Raw genomic sequence first — 16,973 nt, 5'->3', positions numbered from 1 at the left:
GATTCAGTTATTCTGTTGTTACGAAAGGCTTGCGTCGAAAGTTTATGTCAAGTAGGGAATATATTCTGTCATAGGATATCCGGTGATTTTCGCAAATAAACATTAAGCGACATAGATACTGTTTTGAATGAGTGTTTCCTGTCTATTAAAAGCTTCTGGCGAATGACGTAATATTTGAATTATATTTACAAGCTGTAGAAACATTCAGCGCATTTTCATGTAAATTTAAAAACGTATACAAGCAAATATGTATGTATGTATACTCTAAATACAGATATAGGCCTAGTGTACATGCATCATATTTGAAGCATTTGCAAGCTGTAGAAACATTCAGCTTGTTTTCATGTGAACTTAAAAACATATACAAACAGTTGTGTATATGTATACTGTAAATACAGGTGTATGTATGTATGTATACTGTAAATACAGGTGTATATTATGTATGTATACTGTAAATACAGGTGTATGTATGTATACTGTAAATACAGAATATTTAGGCCTAGTGTACATGCATCATAATTTTAACAAATAACACTGCCCACCTTTCAGTCAACTGTTGGGGGCGATAACAGGTGTTATTTTTCGAGTTTCTAGACCAACCTAAGCCTAAATATATCTTTAGAATAGGTATGTAAACGCCTTTTGAAGCTCTCTCCTCTAAAGGAAATCAGCCTAGAAGGTTGAAACACGTGCCTTGAAATTTGAATGACTGCGTAGAACCAGAATTAGATGAGAAAGTCTCGTGCCAAAATCTTCCGACCGTTTCTCGACTGGCTTCTGAAATGAAGTTCCCCTTTTCATTCAGTAGGCAAACTGGCTTTATTCTGTCGCGGAAAAAGCCTTCGTTTTATTCCTTAAACTTTTATCATTCTTTCTAAGTTTAAACTACCGTTGATAAGACAAAATAGGGTCTTGTTAATTTTCTGAAAAGAAAACTATTATGCTGGCTTTGCCTGTCCGTCCGCTCTTTATTCTGTCCGCACTTTTTTCTGTCCGCACTTTTTCTGTCCGCCCTCAGATCTTAAAAACTACTGAGGCTAGAGGGCTGCAAATTATGTTGATCATCCACCCTCCAGTCATCAAACATACCAAATTGCAGCCCAATACCCTCAGTATATTTTATTATAATTTAAGGTTAAAGTTAGCCATAATCGTGCATCCTGCAACGATAAAGGCCAGGCCACCACCGGACCGTGGCTGAAAGCTTCATGGGGCGCGGCTCATACAGAAAACTCGATTTTGCCGAAGTAACTTTGGCGCACTTTTTACTTATTCAGTAGGCCAACTGGTTCAGCCTATCGCGGAAAAAAGCTCGCATTTTATGTCTTAACTTTATATCATTATTTCTAAGTTTAAAATACCGTTGATGAGACAAAATGAGACCTTATTTTTTATAAGGGAACGTGAGTGGAAGCGTACAACCTTGAAACAAAGAAACGTGCTGTCATGACCAATTTAGCTGCAGTTGGCACCACGTGAGTGTTAGGTAACTTTCTGTCTTTTAGCGCGAGTTTGCTTAGTCATGGCAGCGGAAGTTTAGTCTTCGTATTTTTTTATTTGTTACGGAAGAAGTCTGAATTTAGTAAGAGTGGTATTGATGTTTACGGTGTTGAAAATTAAGTTTATTTCTTTAGCTACTTGATATTCTCTCTCTCTCTCTCTCTCTCTCTCTCTCTCTCTCTCTCTCTTAAAGCTGTTAACAGGATTGTTACATTTGTTGGTATATATGTCCGAAAAACTGTTATTCCAATGCTTAGCAGACAAAGTTGATTGAATGTGTTATCTCTTCGATTTTTTTGTTTCAAACATAACAAGACTCGTAGCTGGCTTTGACCTTAGGCTTAACATTATACGGCAATTTTTATTTGCTCCATATACCGCAAAATTTGGGGAACCGTCAAATTTAGTTTACATTCTAAACAGCGGAGTCAGACTGTTTTTCAGGTATAGAAGGAGCAGACTCTTGATAGTGTTTCCCCGTTAGGGGGTAGCTGCCACCTCTTTCATTCCTTTTACTGTACCTCCGTTCATATTATTTCTTCCATCTGACTTTTCACCTTCCAACAATTGTTTCGTAGTGCAGCCGCGAGATTTTCCTCCTGTTACACCGTTCAAACCTTTTACTGTCAATTTCCGTTTCAGTGCTGAACGACCTCATAGGTTCCAGCGCTTGACCATTGGCCAAATTCCGTATCCTGTTCTGTTGTAATGTTGTCATTTTTTGTGTTATGTAGTGAAGAGAGCTGTTATGTTTTCGAGGTATTCCCCAAGGAAATGATTGCAGACAGCCGTGATTATTCACAAGGCGTGTGAAAACTTGTAGAGATCGCCCGTGTTGTCCTTTACAGTAAATGCATATTTTAACCGTTTCTTTACTGCCAAATGTTTCACAGTTTCACAGTTTGCCATCATGTAAATCCAGATCTGAAATTAACCTTCAAAAATAAATTTTTAATGGGTATGTCTCCACAGCTGTAATATTAGATTACGATGTTTACTTATCTGAGGCTGACCATATTTCGAGACTGAGTAGGCTATCGATTTGAACTGACTATAGAATTTCGGCCAAAGGCCGAGCACTGGGGTCTATGAGGTCATTAAATCCATTTGATGAATTTTTTGAGTCCGAAAGAAAATGGCCTTAAAGTTCCAGTTGACATTAAAAATAATACATCTCGTATTGGGAAATTATTGTTTTTGTTATATATTATAAATTATATATATGTAAATATATATGTGCGTGTGTATATATATGTGTGTATATATATATATATATATATATATATATATATATATATATATATATATATATATATATATGTATATATATATATGTATATATATATATATATATATATATATATATATATATATATATATATATATATATATAGAGAGAGAGAGAGAGAGAGAGAGAGAGAGAGAGAGAGAGAGAGAGAGAGAGTAATCAAAAGAGAGAGAGAGAGAATAATCAAAACACAATCACATGTGGACCAGAAATAAATTTCTGACTTACATCAGGATCGAACCCAGGTCTTTTAATCAAATCAAGGGCGCTGCCCACTATACCACACAAGTCATAAAAAGAAAAAAGGGTTAGAACCTGAGGGCAACTGCACCAAGGCGAATTACCTGGGCAAGCTAACTGCTTGCATACCAGCGAGTTTTCCCCAACTTCCCGACTCAGCAATGACCCAATTGACAGCATTTCATTCGAATTACCCCCTTCTGAGTGAATAAGATAGAAATAATCAACTCACAATCACGTGTGGAACAGAAGTAAATTTCTGACTTACACCAGGATCGAACCCAGGTCTTTATGTTGTATTTTCTGGTGGAGTGATTTACCAGTAAAACGGATATACGATTTGTCACAGTCGAGGCTGGGTATTTCATGTACCCCTGTGTCTTTGGTGACTGGCTTTTGTCGTACGTTAATCAGGGATTTGGCTAAGGCATTTGGGTAGGTAAATGCCAAATAGGGTTAGAATTTCCAAGAGTCTATGTCGACGGCTTAATCCTGTCCAGGTGTGGGATTTTAATTTTACTGTTGGGCGTCTCTCTATAATAGTCCTGTTTTGTTGAGGACGATGGAATATTGTGTCAGCTTTATGGAACGCTTTCTCAATTATATGGTCAGGGTATTTCAAAGATGAAAGCTGCCTACGGATTAGTTCCTCCTGTTACAGCTTTCAAACCTTTTACTGTCAGTTTCCGTTTCAGCGCAGAATGACCTCATAGGTCCCAGTGCTTGGCCTTTGGCCCAAATTTTATATTCAGTTCAATTTGTATTATGGTTAAACATCAGACAAAGTAGCTCATGGAAATTGTATCCTTACAGGCTAAGGACTTTTCATAGACTTTCTCTCTTGTATAAAACAACATAAATACACCGTGATCTTGGAAACGCGCACACATTGCCGATTTTTTTTTTTTAGTTTTCACCCGTACACACACAGTAAATTTTCAGTTCGCACTCATACACACACAGCAAATTTCACCAAAGATTTTTATCCATGGGAGAAGCGACGGAATACAGGAAAAATAAACATTTTAAACACATCCCTTAAAAAAAAAAATTTGCTCCGTCTTGTGCTAAAAGGGAAAGTGATTGGTTAATATTCTCTCTCTCTCTCTCTCTCTCTCTCTCTCTCTCTCTCTCTCTCTCTCTCTCTCTCTCTCTCTCTAAATTTGTGCGTGTGTTTTACCGCAGGTGCGAAAATACAGGTGAACATAATGTATCAACCTAAAAAAATAACATGAAGCTTGAGCATGTGATTAAATTTCCATCTGCAAGGTAAAGGATTATATATCAATTTGCATTTTCGAAAAAAACAGCTTGTGCAAAGAAGAAAAAAATCACTCAATTAACGCTCAACTGGAATGCGTAACAGATTGAGCCAGTAACTCTCGTCATTTAGCAGAGACATGACTGTAATTAATACTCATTAAGCGGACGCGAAATGCACTCGGTCCTGCGAGATGGCTTATTTACAATCCCTTCACTTTCTTCGGCAGCGATAAGTGGATTACTTAAAGCTAAACTTGATGATAACGCAAATAATGAAGGTATTCGTGGTGTGGATAAGTGTTCCCTCATTTTCAAGTTCGTCGCTAATAAGGTCGTCTGTACGAGTATGTGTGGATTCGGTTGCATTTGGGAAAATGTATCAAAATTGCCAATATAAAAATAATGAGGTGTGTGAATTTTTCTCTGATTATTATTATTATTATTATTATTATTATTATTATTATTATTATTATTATTATTATTATTATTATTCTGAAGATGAACCCAATTCATATGGAACGAACCCACAGGGGCCATTGACTTGAAATTCAGGCTTCCCAAAGAATTTGGTGTTCATTAGAAGTAGTAACTTACAGAAGTACAGATCACTTACTAAAAACATAGAAAATTACAAATTAGGTAATAGGTAGGTAAAAATGTAATTTAATCATTAAAATACAAGAAGAATGGTATTACCATACCTGGCATAGAAGAAACTAGAGTTCTTCCCTCTGCAAGCCCATCTTCTAGATTATTCCTTCAGAATGGTGGGATATATGGAAGAATATATCTAGATGTTGGACCATTGTCCACATGACAGATATCCTGTACAAGATGTTCATCAAGGGACATAGCATACTAGAAGAAACTAGAGTTCTTCCCTCTGCAAGCCCATCTTCTAGATTATTCCTTCAGATTGGTGGGATATCTGAAAGAATATATCTAGATGTTGGACCATTGTCCGCATGACAAATATCCTGTACAAGATGTTCATCAAGGGACATAGCATACTAGAAGAAACTATTCTTCCCTCTGCAAGCCCATCTTCTAGATTATTCCTTCAGAATGGTGGGATATATGAAAGAATATATCTAGATGTTGGACCATTGTCCGCATGACAAATATCCTGTACAAGATGTTCATCAGGGGACATAGCATACTAGAAGAAACTATTCTTCCCTCTGCAAGCCCATCTTCTAGATTATTCCCTCAGAATGGTGTGATATCTGAAAGAATATATCTAGATATTGGACCATTGTCCGCATGACAAATATCCTGTACAAGATGTTCATCAAGGGACATAGCATACTAGAAGACACTATTCTTCCCTCTGCAAGCCCATCTTCTAGATTATTCCCTCAGAATGGTGGGATATCTGAAAGAATATATCTAGATATTGGATCATTGTCCGCATGACAAATATCCTGTACAAGATGTTCATCAAGGGACATAGCATACTAGAAGAAACTAGAGTTCTTCCTCTGCAAGCCCATCTTCTAGATTATTCCTTCAGATTGGTGGGATATCTGAAAGAATATATCTAGATATTGGACCATTGTCCGCATGACAAATATCCTGTACAAGATGTTCATCAAGGGACATAGCATACTAGAAGAAACTAGAGTTCTTCCCTCTGCAAGCCCATCTTCTAGATTATTCCTTCAGATTGGTGGGATATCTGAAAGAATATATCTAGATATTGGACCATTGTCCGCATGACAAATATCCTGTACAAGATGTTCATTAGGGGACATAGCATACTAGAAGAAACTATTCTTCCCTCTGCAATCCCATCTTCTAGATTATTCCCTCAGAATGGTGGGATATCTGAAAGAATATATCTAGATATTGGACCATTGTCCGCATGACAAATATCCTGTACAAGATGTTCATCAAGGGACATAGCATACTAGAAGAAACTATTCTTCCCTCTGCAAGCCCATCTTCTAGATTATTCCTTCAGATTGGTGGGATATCTGAAAGAATATATCTAGATATTGGACCATTGTCCGCATGACAAATATCCTGTACAAGATGTTCATCAAGGGACATAGCATACTAGAAGAAACTATTCTTCCCTCTGCAAGCCCATCTTCTAGATTATTCCCTCAGAATGGTGGGATATCTGAAAGAAATATCTAGATATTGGACCATTGTCCGCATGACAAATATCCTGTACAAGATGTTCATCAAGGGACATAGCATACTAGAAGAAACTATTCTTCCTTCTGCAAGCCCATCTTCTAGATTATTCCCTCAGATTGGTGGGATATCTGAAAGAATATATCTAGATATTGGACCATTGTCCGCATGACAAATATCCTGTACAAGATGTTCATCAAGGGACATAGCATACTAGAAGACACTATTCTTCCCTCTGCAAGCCCATCTTCTAGATTATTCCCTCAGAATGGTGGGATATCTGAAAGAATATATATAGATATTGGACCATTGTCCGCATGACAAATATCCTGTACAAGATGTTCATCAGGGGACATAGCATACTAGAAGAAACTATTCTTCCTCTGCAAGCCCATCTTCTAGATTATTCCTCAGAATGGTGGGATATCTGAAAGAATATATCTAGATATTGGACCATTGTCCGCATGACAAATATCCTGTACAAGATGTTCATCAAGGGACATAGCATACTAGAAGAAACTATTCTTCCCCATCTGCAATTATTCCCATCTTCTGAGATTATTCCCATCAGAATGGTGGGATATCTGAAAGAATATATCTAGATATTGGACCATTGTCCGCATGACAAATATCCTGTACAAGATGTTCATCAGGGGACATAGCATACTAGAAGAAACTATTCTTCCTTCTGCAAGCCCATCTTCTAGATTATTCCCTCAGAATGGTGGGATATCTGAAAGAATATATCTAGATATTGGACCATTGTCCGCATGACAAATATCCTGTACAAGATGTTCATCAGGGGACATAGCATACTAGAAGAAACTATTCTTCCTTCTGCAAGCCCATCTTCTAGATTATTCCCTCAGAATGGTGGGATATCTGAAAGAATATATCTAGATATTGGACCATTGTCCGCATGACAAATATCCTGTACAAGATGTTCATCAGGGGACATAGCATACTAGAAGAAACTATTCTTCCTTCTGCAAAGCCCATCTTCTAGATTATTCCCATCAGAATGGTGGGATATCTGAAAGAATATATCTAGATATTGGACCATTGTCCGCATGACAAATATCCTGTACAAGATGTTCATCAGGGGACATAGCATACTAGAAGAAACTATTCTTCCTTCTGCAAGCCCATCTTCTAGATTATTCCCTCAGAATGGTGGGATATCTGAAAGAATATATCTAGATATTGGACCATTGTCCGCATGACAAATACCTTGTACAGAATGTTCATCAAGGGACATAGCATACTAGAAGAAACTATTCTCCCCTCTGCAAGCCCATCTTCTAGATTATTCCCTCAGAATGGTGGGATATCTGAAAGAATATATCTAGATATTGGACCATTGTCCGCATGACAAATATCCTGTACAAGATGTTCATCAGGGGACATAGCATACTAGAAGAAACTATTCTTCCTTCTGCAAGCCCATCTTCTAGATTATTCCCTCAGAATGGTGGGATATCTGAAAGAATATATCTAGATATTGGACCATTGTCCGCATGACAAATACCTTGTACAGAATGTTCATCAAGGGACATAGCATACTAGAAGAAACTATTCTCCCCTCTGCAAGCCCATCTTCTAGATTATTCCCTCAGAAATACAATGGGGGTTGTAAATCTGAAGGAATAGATCTAGATATTGGACCATTGTCCGCATGACAAATACCTTGTACAGGGTTTTCACCAAGGGACATAGCATACTAGAAGAAAGTGTTCTTCCCTCTGCAAGCCCATCTTCTAGATTATTCCCTCAGAAATACAATGAGGGTTGTAAATCTGAAGGAATAGATCTAGATATTGGACCATTGTCCACATGACAAACATCTTGTACAGGATGTTTATCAAGGACATAGCATATGAGAAGAAACTAGAGTTCTTCCCTCTGCATGTCCTGAGAGAGAGCATCGTCCTTCAATTTCTTCTGAGTTTAGAAGAAATCTCCTAATGCGAGAGGTCTTGGCTGCCTTCTCTGTCCCCCGTCGTGTGTCCTCTCGTCTGCTTCATTCTTGATGATTTCCTGGACTTCGTTGAAGAAGGCGACGACTCCGTCTTCATTTCCTCTGATCATACAGTCGTCGGTGTTCTCATCCCTCTTCGGTCCATGGAAGTATACCTTGTGTTTGGTAGTTAGCTTTTTTATGGTCAGGCCTCTTTTGCCGATAACCATGGCTCTTTCCTGCCTGTTGAGGACTGTCTTGTAGAGGTGATCTTCCATCTTGATTAACCCGGGAAGGAGTTCCTGTTGTGGTAAGTCCCTTCCTGTCCGCTTTAGGGTTGGGTCTATGATATCCTTGATGTCACGACAAGCATCCTGGACGTCATCTAAATGCCCCTTTATCGTGATGTAGCCCTCTGTCCTTTCGTGCATCATTATCCGTACATTATTGTTCTTTTCTATTTTCCTCAGATTTTGTCCTTTCTGCCCAACCACAAGTCCCTTCTTTTGAGCGATAACTGCGAATTGATATCTTCCTGCCTCAATTCTCTTCAGTCCTTCTATTTTGATATCAGACGCTCCCACCTTTAACTCCTGAAGGACGTCCTGGACGTGTTGGTAGGCCCGGCCAACTTGTTTTATATGTCCCGCTAAGTAGCCAACTTTGTTCTTGTCCTTTTCCTTGGGGAGAATGAGTCTGACATCGTAGAGGTCCCTGAGTTCTTGATCCACTTGTCTGAAAAAGCCTTGGAGAAAGTCTCTGCCCTCAGGTGGTAAGCAGAACTCATAGCAGTCTAAGCCGACAAGTTTCAGGTCCTGTTCGTTGGGCCAGTTCTTGATGTCCTCTGTCATGGCCAGTATTACTTGCTGGGCTTGCTTTGCTTGTTCCAGCTGGCCAAAGATACCGATAGTTAATGTTTTATTCTTCTCCATAGGTTTAAATTGAATCTTATTGCTGAAAAAATAAACTACTTTTTTTCTAGCTTTGTAGCAAATAATTTATATATACATAATACATATTTATACTTACATATATACATATATATAATGTATGTATGCATGTATGTATAAATATGATTTTGATGCAACCTCTTTTATGACTACTATGGCCTAGTGGGCAGCACCCTTGCCTTTCAATTGAAAGACCTGGCTTCGATCCTGATGTAAGTTAGAAATTTATTTCCGTTCCACACGTGATTGTGTGTTGATTATTTCTAACTTATTCACTCGGAAGGGGTAATTCGAATGAAATGCTGTCACTTGGGTCATTGCTGAGTCGGGAAGTTGGGGAAAACACGCTGGTATGCAAGCAGTCAGCTTGCCCAGGTAATTCCTTGGGTGCAGTTGCCCTCAGGTTCCAACTTCTTTTATGACTTGTATGGCCTAGTGGGCGGCGCCCTTGCCTTTCAGTTGAAAGACCTGGGTTCGATCCTGATGTATATGAGTCAGAAATTTATATATATATATATATATATATATATATATATATATATATATATATATATATATATATATATATATATATATATATATATATATATATATATATATATATATATATATATATGTGTGTGTGTGTGTGTGTGTGTGTGTGTGAGAGAGAGAGAGAGAGAGAGAGAGAGAAAATAAGTGTACCTTAGTTTTACCAGACCACTGAGCTGATTAACAGCTCTCCTAGGGCTGGCCCGAAGGATTAGACTTATTTTTAAGTGGCTAAGAACCAATTGGTTACAAGAGAGAGAGAGAGAGAGAGAGAGAGAGAGAGAGAGAGAGAGAGAAATAATTTTATCTCTACTCCATTCATTATCTCCACGGCTGTGTCAAGGCTGAAAAACTCGAGTTAAAACTCACATGAAATCGCTGCTCAGTAACGCTTAGTCACTATCTACACACAGTCTTTATCTCGGCCTAGTTTGCTTTTATCAGAATACGTAACACCCAGGGGCTCATTCAACGTACATGTGTTACAGGCAGATAGCAAAATGCACTTAGGGACATTTTATCCCCAGGGTTAGTACTAAACACAGCGAGGTACATTTGAGCCCCAGGGGCTAGTACTAAACACGGCGAAACAGCATATAGGTGAGTCACTGTTTCGCCGTGTTTAGTGCTAGCCCCTTGGGGGGATCAAAATAATGTCAAAAAGTGCATTTCGCTAACTGCCTAAAACACACACATACACATATATATTCCCATACCTCATATCATTTACTACACTCGTTAGTGGGAACGAAACGAGATGGTAAAGTGGTCCTCATATGTGTGTCCTCCTGATTGCTTTATCTTTCGGTACAGGAATCTGTCCTTGTTTTTCGAGAGAGAGTAAAATGCAATTTTTTTTTTATTGTGGAGTATCAGTTTTCATTGACTCTGATTAGATAATGTCAAGAGTCGGTTTGTTTAAGCATCCAAACCACGGCTGATTAGGTAGACGCTTTGTGAGTAATAGGTCTAGGTTTTGATGGTGGAAATTGAAGATTATTTGTTTTGTATCCTAATAAACAGTATTATTAGACACGTCCTGTTTGCAACTAGACATTGAAAAGTAAAGGTTAGCATCAGAAATTTATTTGTATCAATGTCAGGAGTTATTGATATTTTATGTCAAGACAGGTTTTAATATAGTTTTATAATGAAGATTCTGTTAACATCAATTCGCAATGAAAACTTTTGGGTTTGAACGAATTCTAGCGATGGTGTTATAACAAAATGATTTCTTGTGTAACAAAATGGGCCCCAAGTAGTGTAGAATCTATGTAGGTTACGTAATCTGAGCAATAACCACTGAAGATAATTAGACCATTCAAGGTAATGTAACTCTTATATTTAATGGTCTGTTGTGGGCTTATCTCTTAAGCCATATAACCGTAATCTGTATCAGATATGTTTAGGTAAACCATAGATTGGATTCGAGAGCCTACTATCCATTTCAGGGACCGCGAGTCATCGTTTTTCTCAAATATCTTTCAAACTAATTATTTGATCGAAATGGTTCTTCGACACACTGTGCAAGACACCTCCAGCTAATTTTTGGTAATATAGTCCATTGTCAAATGGTGTTAGTTAAGGCGTTAATTCTTGGCTTTTAAAGGCAAAGTCTCATGAGTCAGCAGGACTAATCCAATCGCACATTCGCTATTCCCATAGACAGGAAAGTGGGGCAGGGATTGGGAGGCCAGGAAAGTGGGTTGAGGGAGGGATGAGGAGGGGAAGGGGGAGGGAAGGACGGGATGGGGATAAAGGACGTTCGAATGCATAATTTGGCGATGCTCGGCAACACCATGTAAGTCAAGAGTAAACGCCTTAACTAACACCATTTGACAATGCGCTATATTACCAAAAATTAGCGGGAGGTGTCTTGTACACTGTGCCAAAGCACCATTTCGATCAAATAATTAGTTTTGAAAGATATTCGAGAAAAACGATGACTCGCCGTCCCTGAAATGAATAGTAGATTAGGCCTATACGTTACGGTTTAAGTGATTTGGGCGAGGACATTCGTTCTGGAATTTTTACTCATGTTTGATTTTAGTTTGTGAAAGCGAAGGGAAACATTGCAGATGAGTTTTAAGCCAATTGTTCAACGTACTTTAAATCCAGGGTGATTCGTTTTGGCCCTATAGAAAATAAACCTAGTATTCAGCTTCAGTATGATCCGATTATATTTATTGCAAAACCGGGTTTGTGATGGCTGGCCTTCGGTATGTGCTAGGTATTTCTGCGTAAAAACTGCCTCCTGTAACTTTTAACATTTTCTGTTTATGAAAAACTTGTGAAACACTTTTGAAGATACGCTCTCAATCATTTTGTCTCCCGTAGGGAGTTAGTGCCGTCAGTGCACCTCATGCGGTGCACTGTAGGCATTACTTAAAGGTTCTTTGCAGCTTGCCTTTGGTCCTAGCTGCTACAAACCCTTTCGTTCCTTTTACTGTACCTCCATTCATATTCTTTTTCTTCCATCTTACTTTCCACCTTCTAACAGTTGATTCATTGTACACCTTTCAAGCCTTTTCACTCTTCAATTTCCGTTTCGGCGCTGAATGACCTCACAGGTCCCAGTGCTTGGCCTTTGGCCTAAATTCTATGTTCAGTTCAATCCAGTCATTTTTGTCGAAGGCCAGTATAGTGAAACTTACTTTCGTAAAGAGTCAAACTTGGACTAGTTAAGTAAGTTTGTATTATGTTTGTTTGTTTTGTTTGTGTGTTTGTGTTGTATTTGTTTGTTTGTGTGTGTATGTGTGTATGTGTTTGTGCGTGTAGCAGCAGACTTTCAGCGCGTATGTATATTAAAAACTTCAACATTTTTCCAGTTACAAATTCATTCATACATTATTTTTTATGTTGTTGCATAGAAGCCATATACCTATTGAAATTCATTTTGTAATAATATTAAGCATTAAATGAGACTTTCTGTATATATAAAACGTAAGCGGAAGGTTCGAGTGTAATAGGCCTATGTCAGTAGATGGTTTTATAACAAACTTTTTTCAGTTACATGAGCACCTTGTTTCTTCAAGAGCGATAATTGTGTGTCCAGGATAAGCAAATAACAATGAGATATTAAGTCTTATCATTCTTGAGTTTTTACAAATTCGATAACGATGCGCATTACTTATCGAGTATCATGAGTGTTCTGTGTACCCTAACTTTGGCGCCATTTTCTCATTTGCTGATATATGGCATTCTCCGTTTACCTCAGAGGTCACTAATTCCCGATATTGATCTTCCTTCACTTATTGCTTTAGATTTTAAGCCCATTTCCTCCCGATCTCCTTCACTTCTCCAGAAACTGAACTCTGCAGTACTTCTCTCGCCATTCCAGATCTCTCTGACGTCATTGCCTGCGACGTTGATTACGGTCTAACCGTTAGAAAGTACACGTTTCTTCAGTCGTTCATTATCGTTAAGAGTTCATTTATTCCAACGATTTTCCAACTAGAATACTTAGCGTTTCGTTTTGGTGGTTAAACTAGTTTTGCCACGAATGTCGAGCAGATGTTCCGAGCCTTGTGTTGCAGCTGTTCTGTGGTACCGCTCTGTTAGGCCTAAGTTTTCTGCCACTTTTTGTTCGTGCACAAGTGTTGATGTGTTGCCACCGACTCTGTGCTGTTTCCCTTATTGACTTTATCTTGGTCATGTGTCCTGTTTTGTCATTATGGTCGGAAATAATGACATTCGTGATCTTTTCCGTTAGTTCTGCCCCAAAATGGAAGACTGCAGTGTCTGCAAAAATACAAAACTGAGAAAAATTATAGATACTGCAGCTTTCCTTTGCCTTACTACTGATTTTGCAGATAATGCAAATGGGACCCCCTAAATAAAGCATTGAAGAATCATTCTGAAACTACAGTAACTTGTGTATTAGTGTTTCACGAGCCCAATAGGTGGCATACCTCAGTTTCGAAAATTTTGCGGATACTGCAATTTCCCATTTTAGGGCAGAGATGACAGCTAATTACCAAGTTGTTATTTGCATGATTTTTAAAGTATCAATGTACTTAATCCCCTGAGGTTAAAATGATTGCTCATAAAAACAATAAACCATTCAGTTAAGTTTCATACCATTATGAATAGAGGGGAGCATAGTTCCCCTATAAAAAGTCCCATTTAGGCCACTTGAGCACGCAGATGACCAGGAGATAATCTGGAGTGGCTTAAGCGATCAATGGACTGTCTGCGACACTAGAGAAAGGGGGTAGGGTTGTTGGAGGAGGAGGAGGAGAGGGAGGAGTTGGGGGCGGGATTGTTGGAGAAGATAAGGTGGAGTACAGGTGTGATAGTTTTAGGAGGTTGGCTATGATAGTGACTGTCGGTCTAGTGCGCTTGAAGTGTTGCATTGTATCAGCTGTGTGTGGTAGTAGTTTTTTCGCTTTGAAATGTTTGTTTTTTTTCTTTAAAGAATACTTGTTCTCTGAGATTCGTAATGGTTCAGAGATTAGCTTCAGCATTAGTGTACCTTTTGCCCGTTGGGAGATAGTACCATCAGTGCACCTCACGCGTTGCACTGTAGGCATCACTTAAGGTTCTTTGCAGCGTCCCTTCGGCCCCTAGCTACAACCCCTTTCATTCCTTTTACTGTACATCTGTTCGTATTCTCTTTCAACTTAATTTTCATCCTTTCGTAACAATTGTTTCATAGTGCAACTGAGTGGTTTTCCTCCTGTTACACCTTTCAAACCTTTTACTGTCAGTTTCCGTTTGAGCACTGAATGACTTCATTGGTCCCAGCGCTTGGCCTTTGGCCAAAATTCTGTATTCAGTTCAATTCAGTTCAATTTTATTGTTCTTTCAGTCCTTTCATCTAAATATTTGAAATCCTAGATCAGTGCTTTCGAGGAAATCTGGCCTTTCCAAAATCCTCTCCTTTTGAGACTAGGCTTTACCTCCTTCGGGATTCCTGGTTTGTTAAAGCTTCTTACCAGACCAGTTTTATTCCACAGCTTTTTCCCTCTTGAGGAATTATACTACTTCTAAGGAGATTTCTTGCCCTTTAGAGGTCTAGTTTCTTTCCAACAACAATTTTTTATGAAATGGTTATTTCTTATGACACTTTTCTTATGGTAATTTTAACTTTTTAACCAGACCAGAAGAGGTGTGCTTTTTCCCAATAATCTTCTCGATGCGGGGGTTGGTTGCTGTTAGTGTAATCACTGTGTCTTATGCGGTGCACTGCAGGCATTACTTTAAGGCGCTCTGCAGCGTCCCATCGGTCCCTAGCTGCAACCCCTTTCATTCCTTTTACTATGCCTCCTTTCATATTCTCATTCTTCCGTCTCTCTTTCCACCCTCTCCTAACAGTTGTTTCAACGCCATTTTCGTTTCTGAATGACCTCATAGGTCCCAGCGCATGGCTTTTGGCTTAAATTTTATATTCCATTTTCAGTTTCCACAATCTTTCCTCACATGAATTCTTTATTTTTCGTTTTCTGTAAAAGAAAACTATTGTGCCGTCTTTGTCTGTCCGTCCGCACATTTTTCTGTCCGCACATTTTTCTGTCCGCACGTTTTCTGTCCGCCCTCAGATCTTAAAAACTACTGAGGCTAGAGGGCTGCAAATTTGTATGTTGATCATCCACCCTCCAATCATCAAACATATCAAACTGCAGCCCTATAGCATCAGTAGTTTTTATTTCATTTAAGGTTAAAGTTAACCATAATCGTGCTTCTGGCAACGATATAGGATAGGCCACCACCGGGCCGTGGTTAAAGCTTCACGGGTCGCGGATCATACAGCATTATACCGAGACCACCGAAAGATAGATCTATTTTCGGTGGCTTTGATTATGCGCCGTACAGAAATCTCGATTGCGTCGAAGAAACTTCGGCGCATTTTTTACTTATCTTATGGTTCGAAAGAATCAAGACTTGATTGTTTTAAAAACCAACTCTTCTTTACGGCTTTCTAGATCATCGCCCGCTAAAACTTTCACATCTTGAAGTGGTTCTTTGTGTCAAGGTCCTTCTGTAAAGAAACATAAGCTTATTTGGAAAGGATGGGAAGGACACAGGGCCGTCAGATCCTTACAGGGGAGACTGGATAGAAAAAAAATTGACTGTGGAAAATTACAGAAAGTAAACTTCTGACGACAGACTTCAGAAAGGAAAGAAAAAAGGTTCAAATTAAAATGTAAACATTTTGATTTAGAATTTTATTTGTTGCTAAGATCCCCTCAGTATGATTTTACCAATTTTTAATATGACTGATCTTTAAAATAAAATACTATTTGAGATGAATTGCTATTATAAATGTTTTTCCTTTCCTAAATCTTCCGGTAGAATTTTACCCTTGTTTTCTTTCAAAATAATTTTTTTCTCCTTTCTGTTATTATTATTATTATTATTATTATTATTATTATTATTATTATTATTATTATTAGAAAATACTCATAGCAGCATGAGTCTTCAGTTGGAGAAACAAATCCACAGTTGTGTAAATGTACATATAATTAAAAAATATTTCTGTACAGAACAGAGCTTTCGGGAATCAGTTCGATTGAAAAGGGGAATCAACAGATTCCTGAAAACCCTCTGGACAGATCTATCTTTAAATATATGTACCAACAACTGTGGATTTGTTTCTCTATTATTATTATTATTATTATTATTATTATTATTATTATTATTATTATTATTATTATTATTATTATTATTATTCAGAAGATGATCTTTGTTCGCATGAAACAAGCCCACCAAGGGGGCCATTGACTTGAAATTCAAACTTCCAAAGAATATGGTGTTCATTTGAAAGGAGTAACAGAAGGTAATAGGAGATACAGAAATAAGAGATTATTTATTAGAAAAAGAAAAAGATGAACAAATTAATAAATAGGTAAGTAAAGTATATATATATATATACTCAGAGAATCTTACACCCTGTATCTTGTATTCCAAGTAAGGCTCATGTTCCTTTGCACAACCCTGTTCCTCATCTTATGGGCGGCTTGAATAGAAAGAGCCTCTAATGAGAGGGGTAGCCCTAGGCAGCCACCTTTCCCTTCCAATACTTTCACTGCTTTCCTCAAGGTCTTTTCTTGCAAGTGTACTTTCCTCTCTGGGACTAAGCTTGGTACCTTGTGTTGGGAGG

General features: G+C 38.2%; 2 protein-coding genes across 8 annotated transcripts in view; one reads left to right on the top strand and one right to left on the bottom strand.

Annotated features, from left to right (window-relative positions):
- PCB (Pyruvate carboxylase) overlaps positions 1-16,973 on the top strand; it is a 98,663-nt gene that overhangs the window by 42,523 nt on the left and 39,167 nt on the right. The gene's annotated exons all lie outside the window — the stretch shown is intronic.
- Positions 8,381-9,322, bottom strand: LOC136841109 (vigilin-like). Its single transcript, XM_067108156.1, has one exon. The coding sequence runs from the start codon at positions 9,320-9,322 to the stop codon at positions 8,381-8,383; it is 942 nt and encodes a 313-aa protein (XP_066964257.1).

This window comes from Macrobrachium rosenbergii, chromosome 8 (genome assembly GCF_040412425.1).
Source record: "Macrobrachium rosenbergii isolate ZJJX-2024 chromosome 8, ASM4041242v1, whole genome shotgun sequence".
Taxonomy (NCBI): domain Eukaryota; kingdom Metazoa; phylum Arthropoda; class Malacostraca; order Decapoda; family Palaemonidae; genus Macrobrachium; species Macrobrachium rosenbergii.
This window is presented reverse-complemented; position numbering and strand designations above follow the sequence as displayed.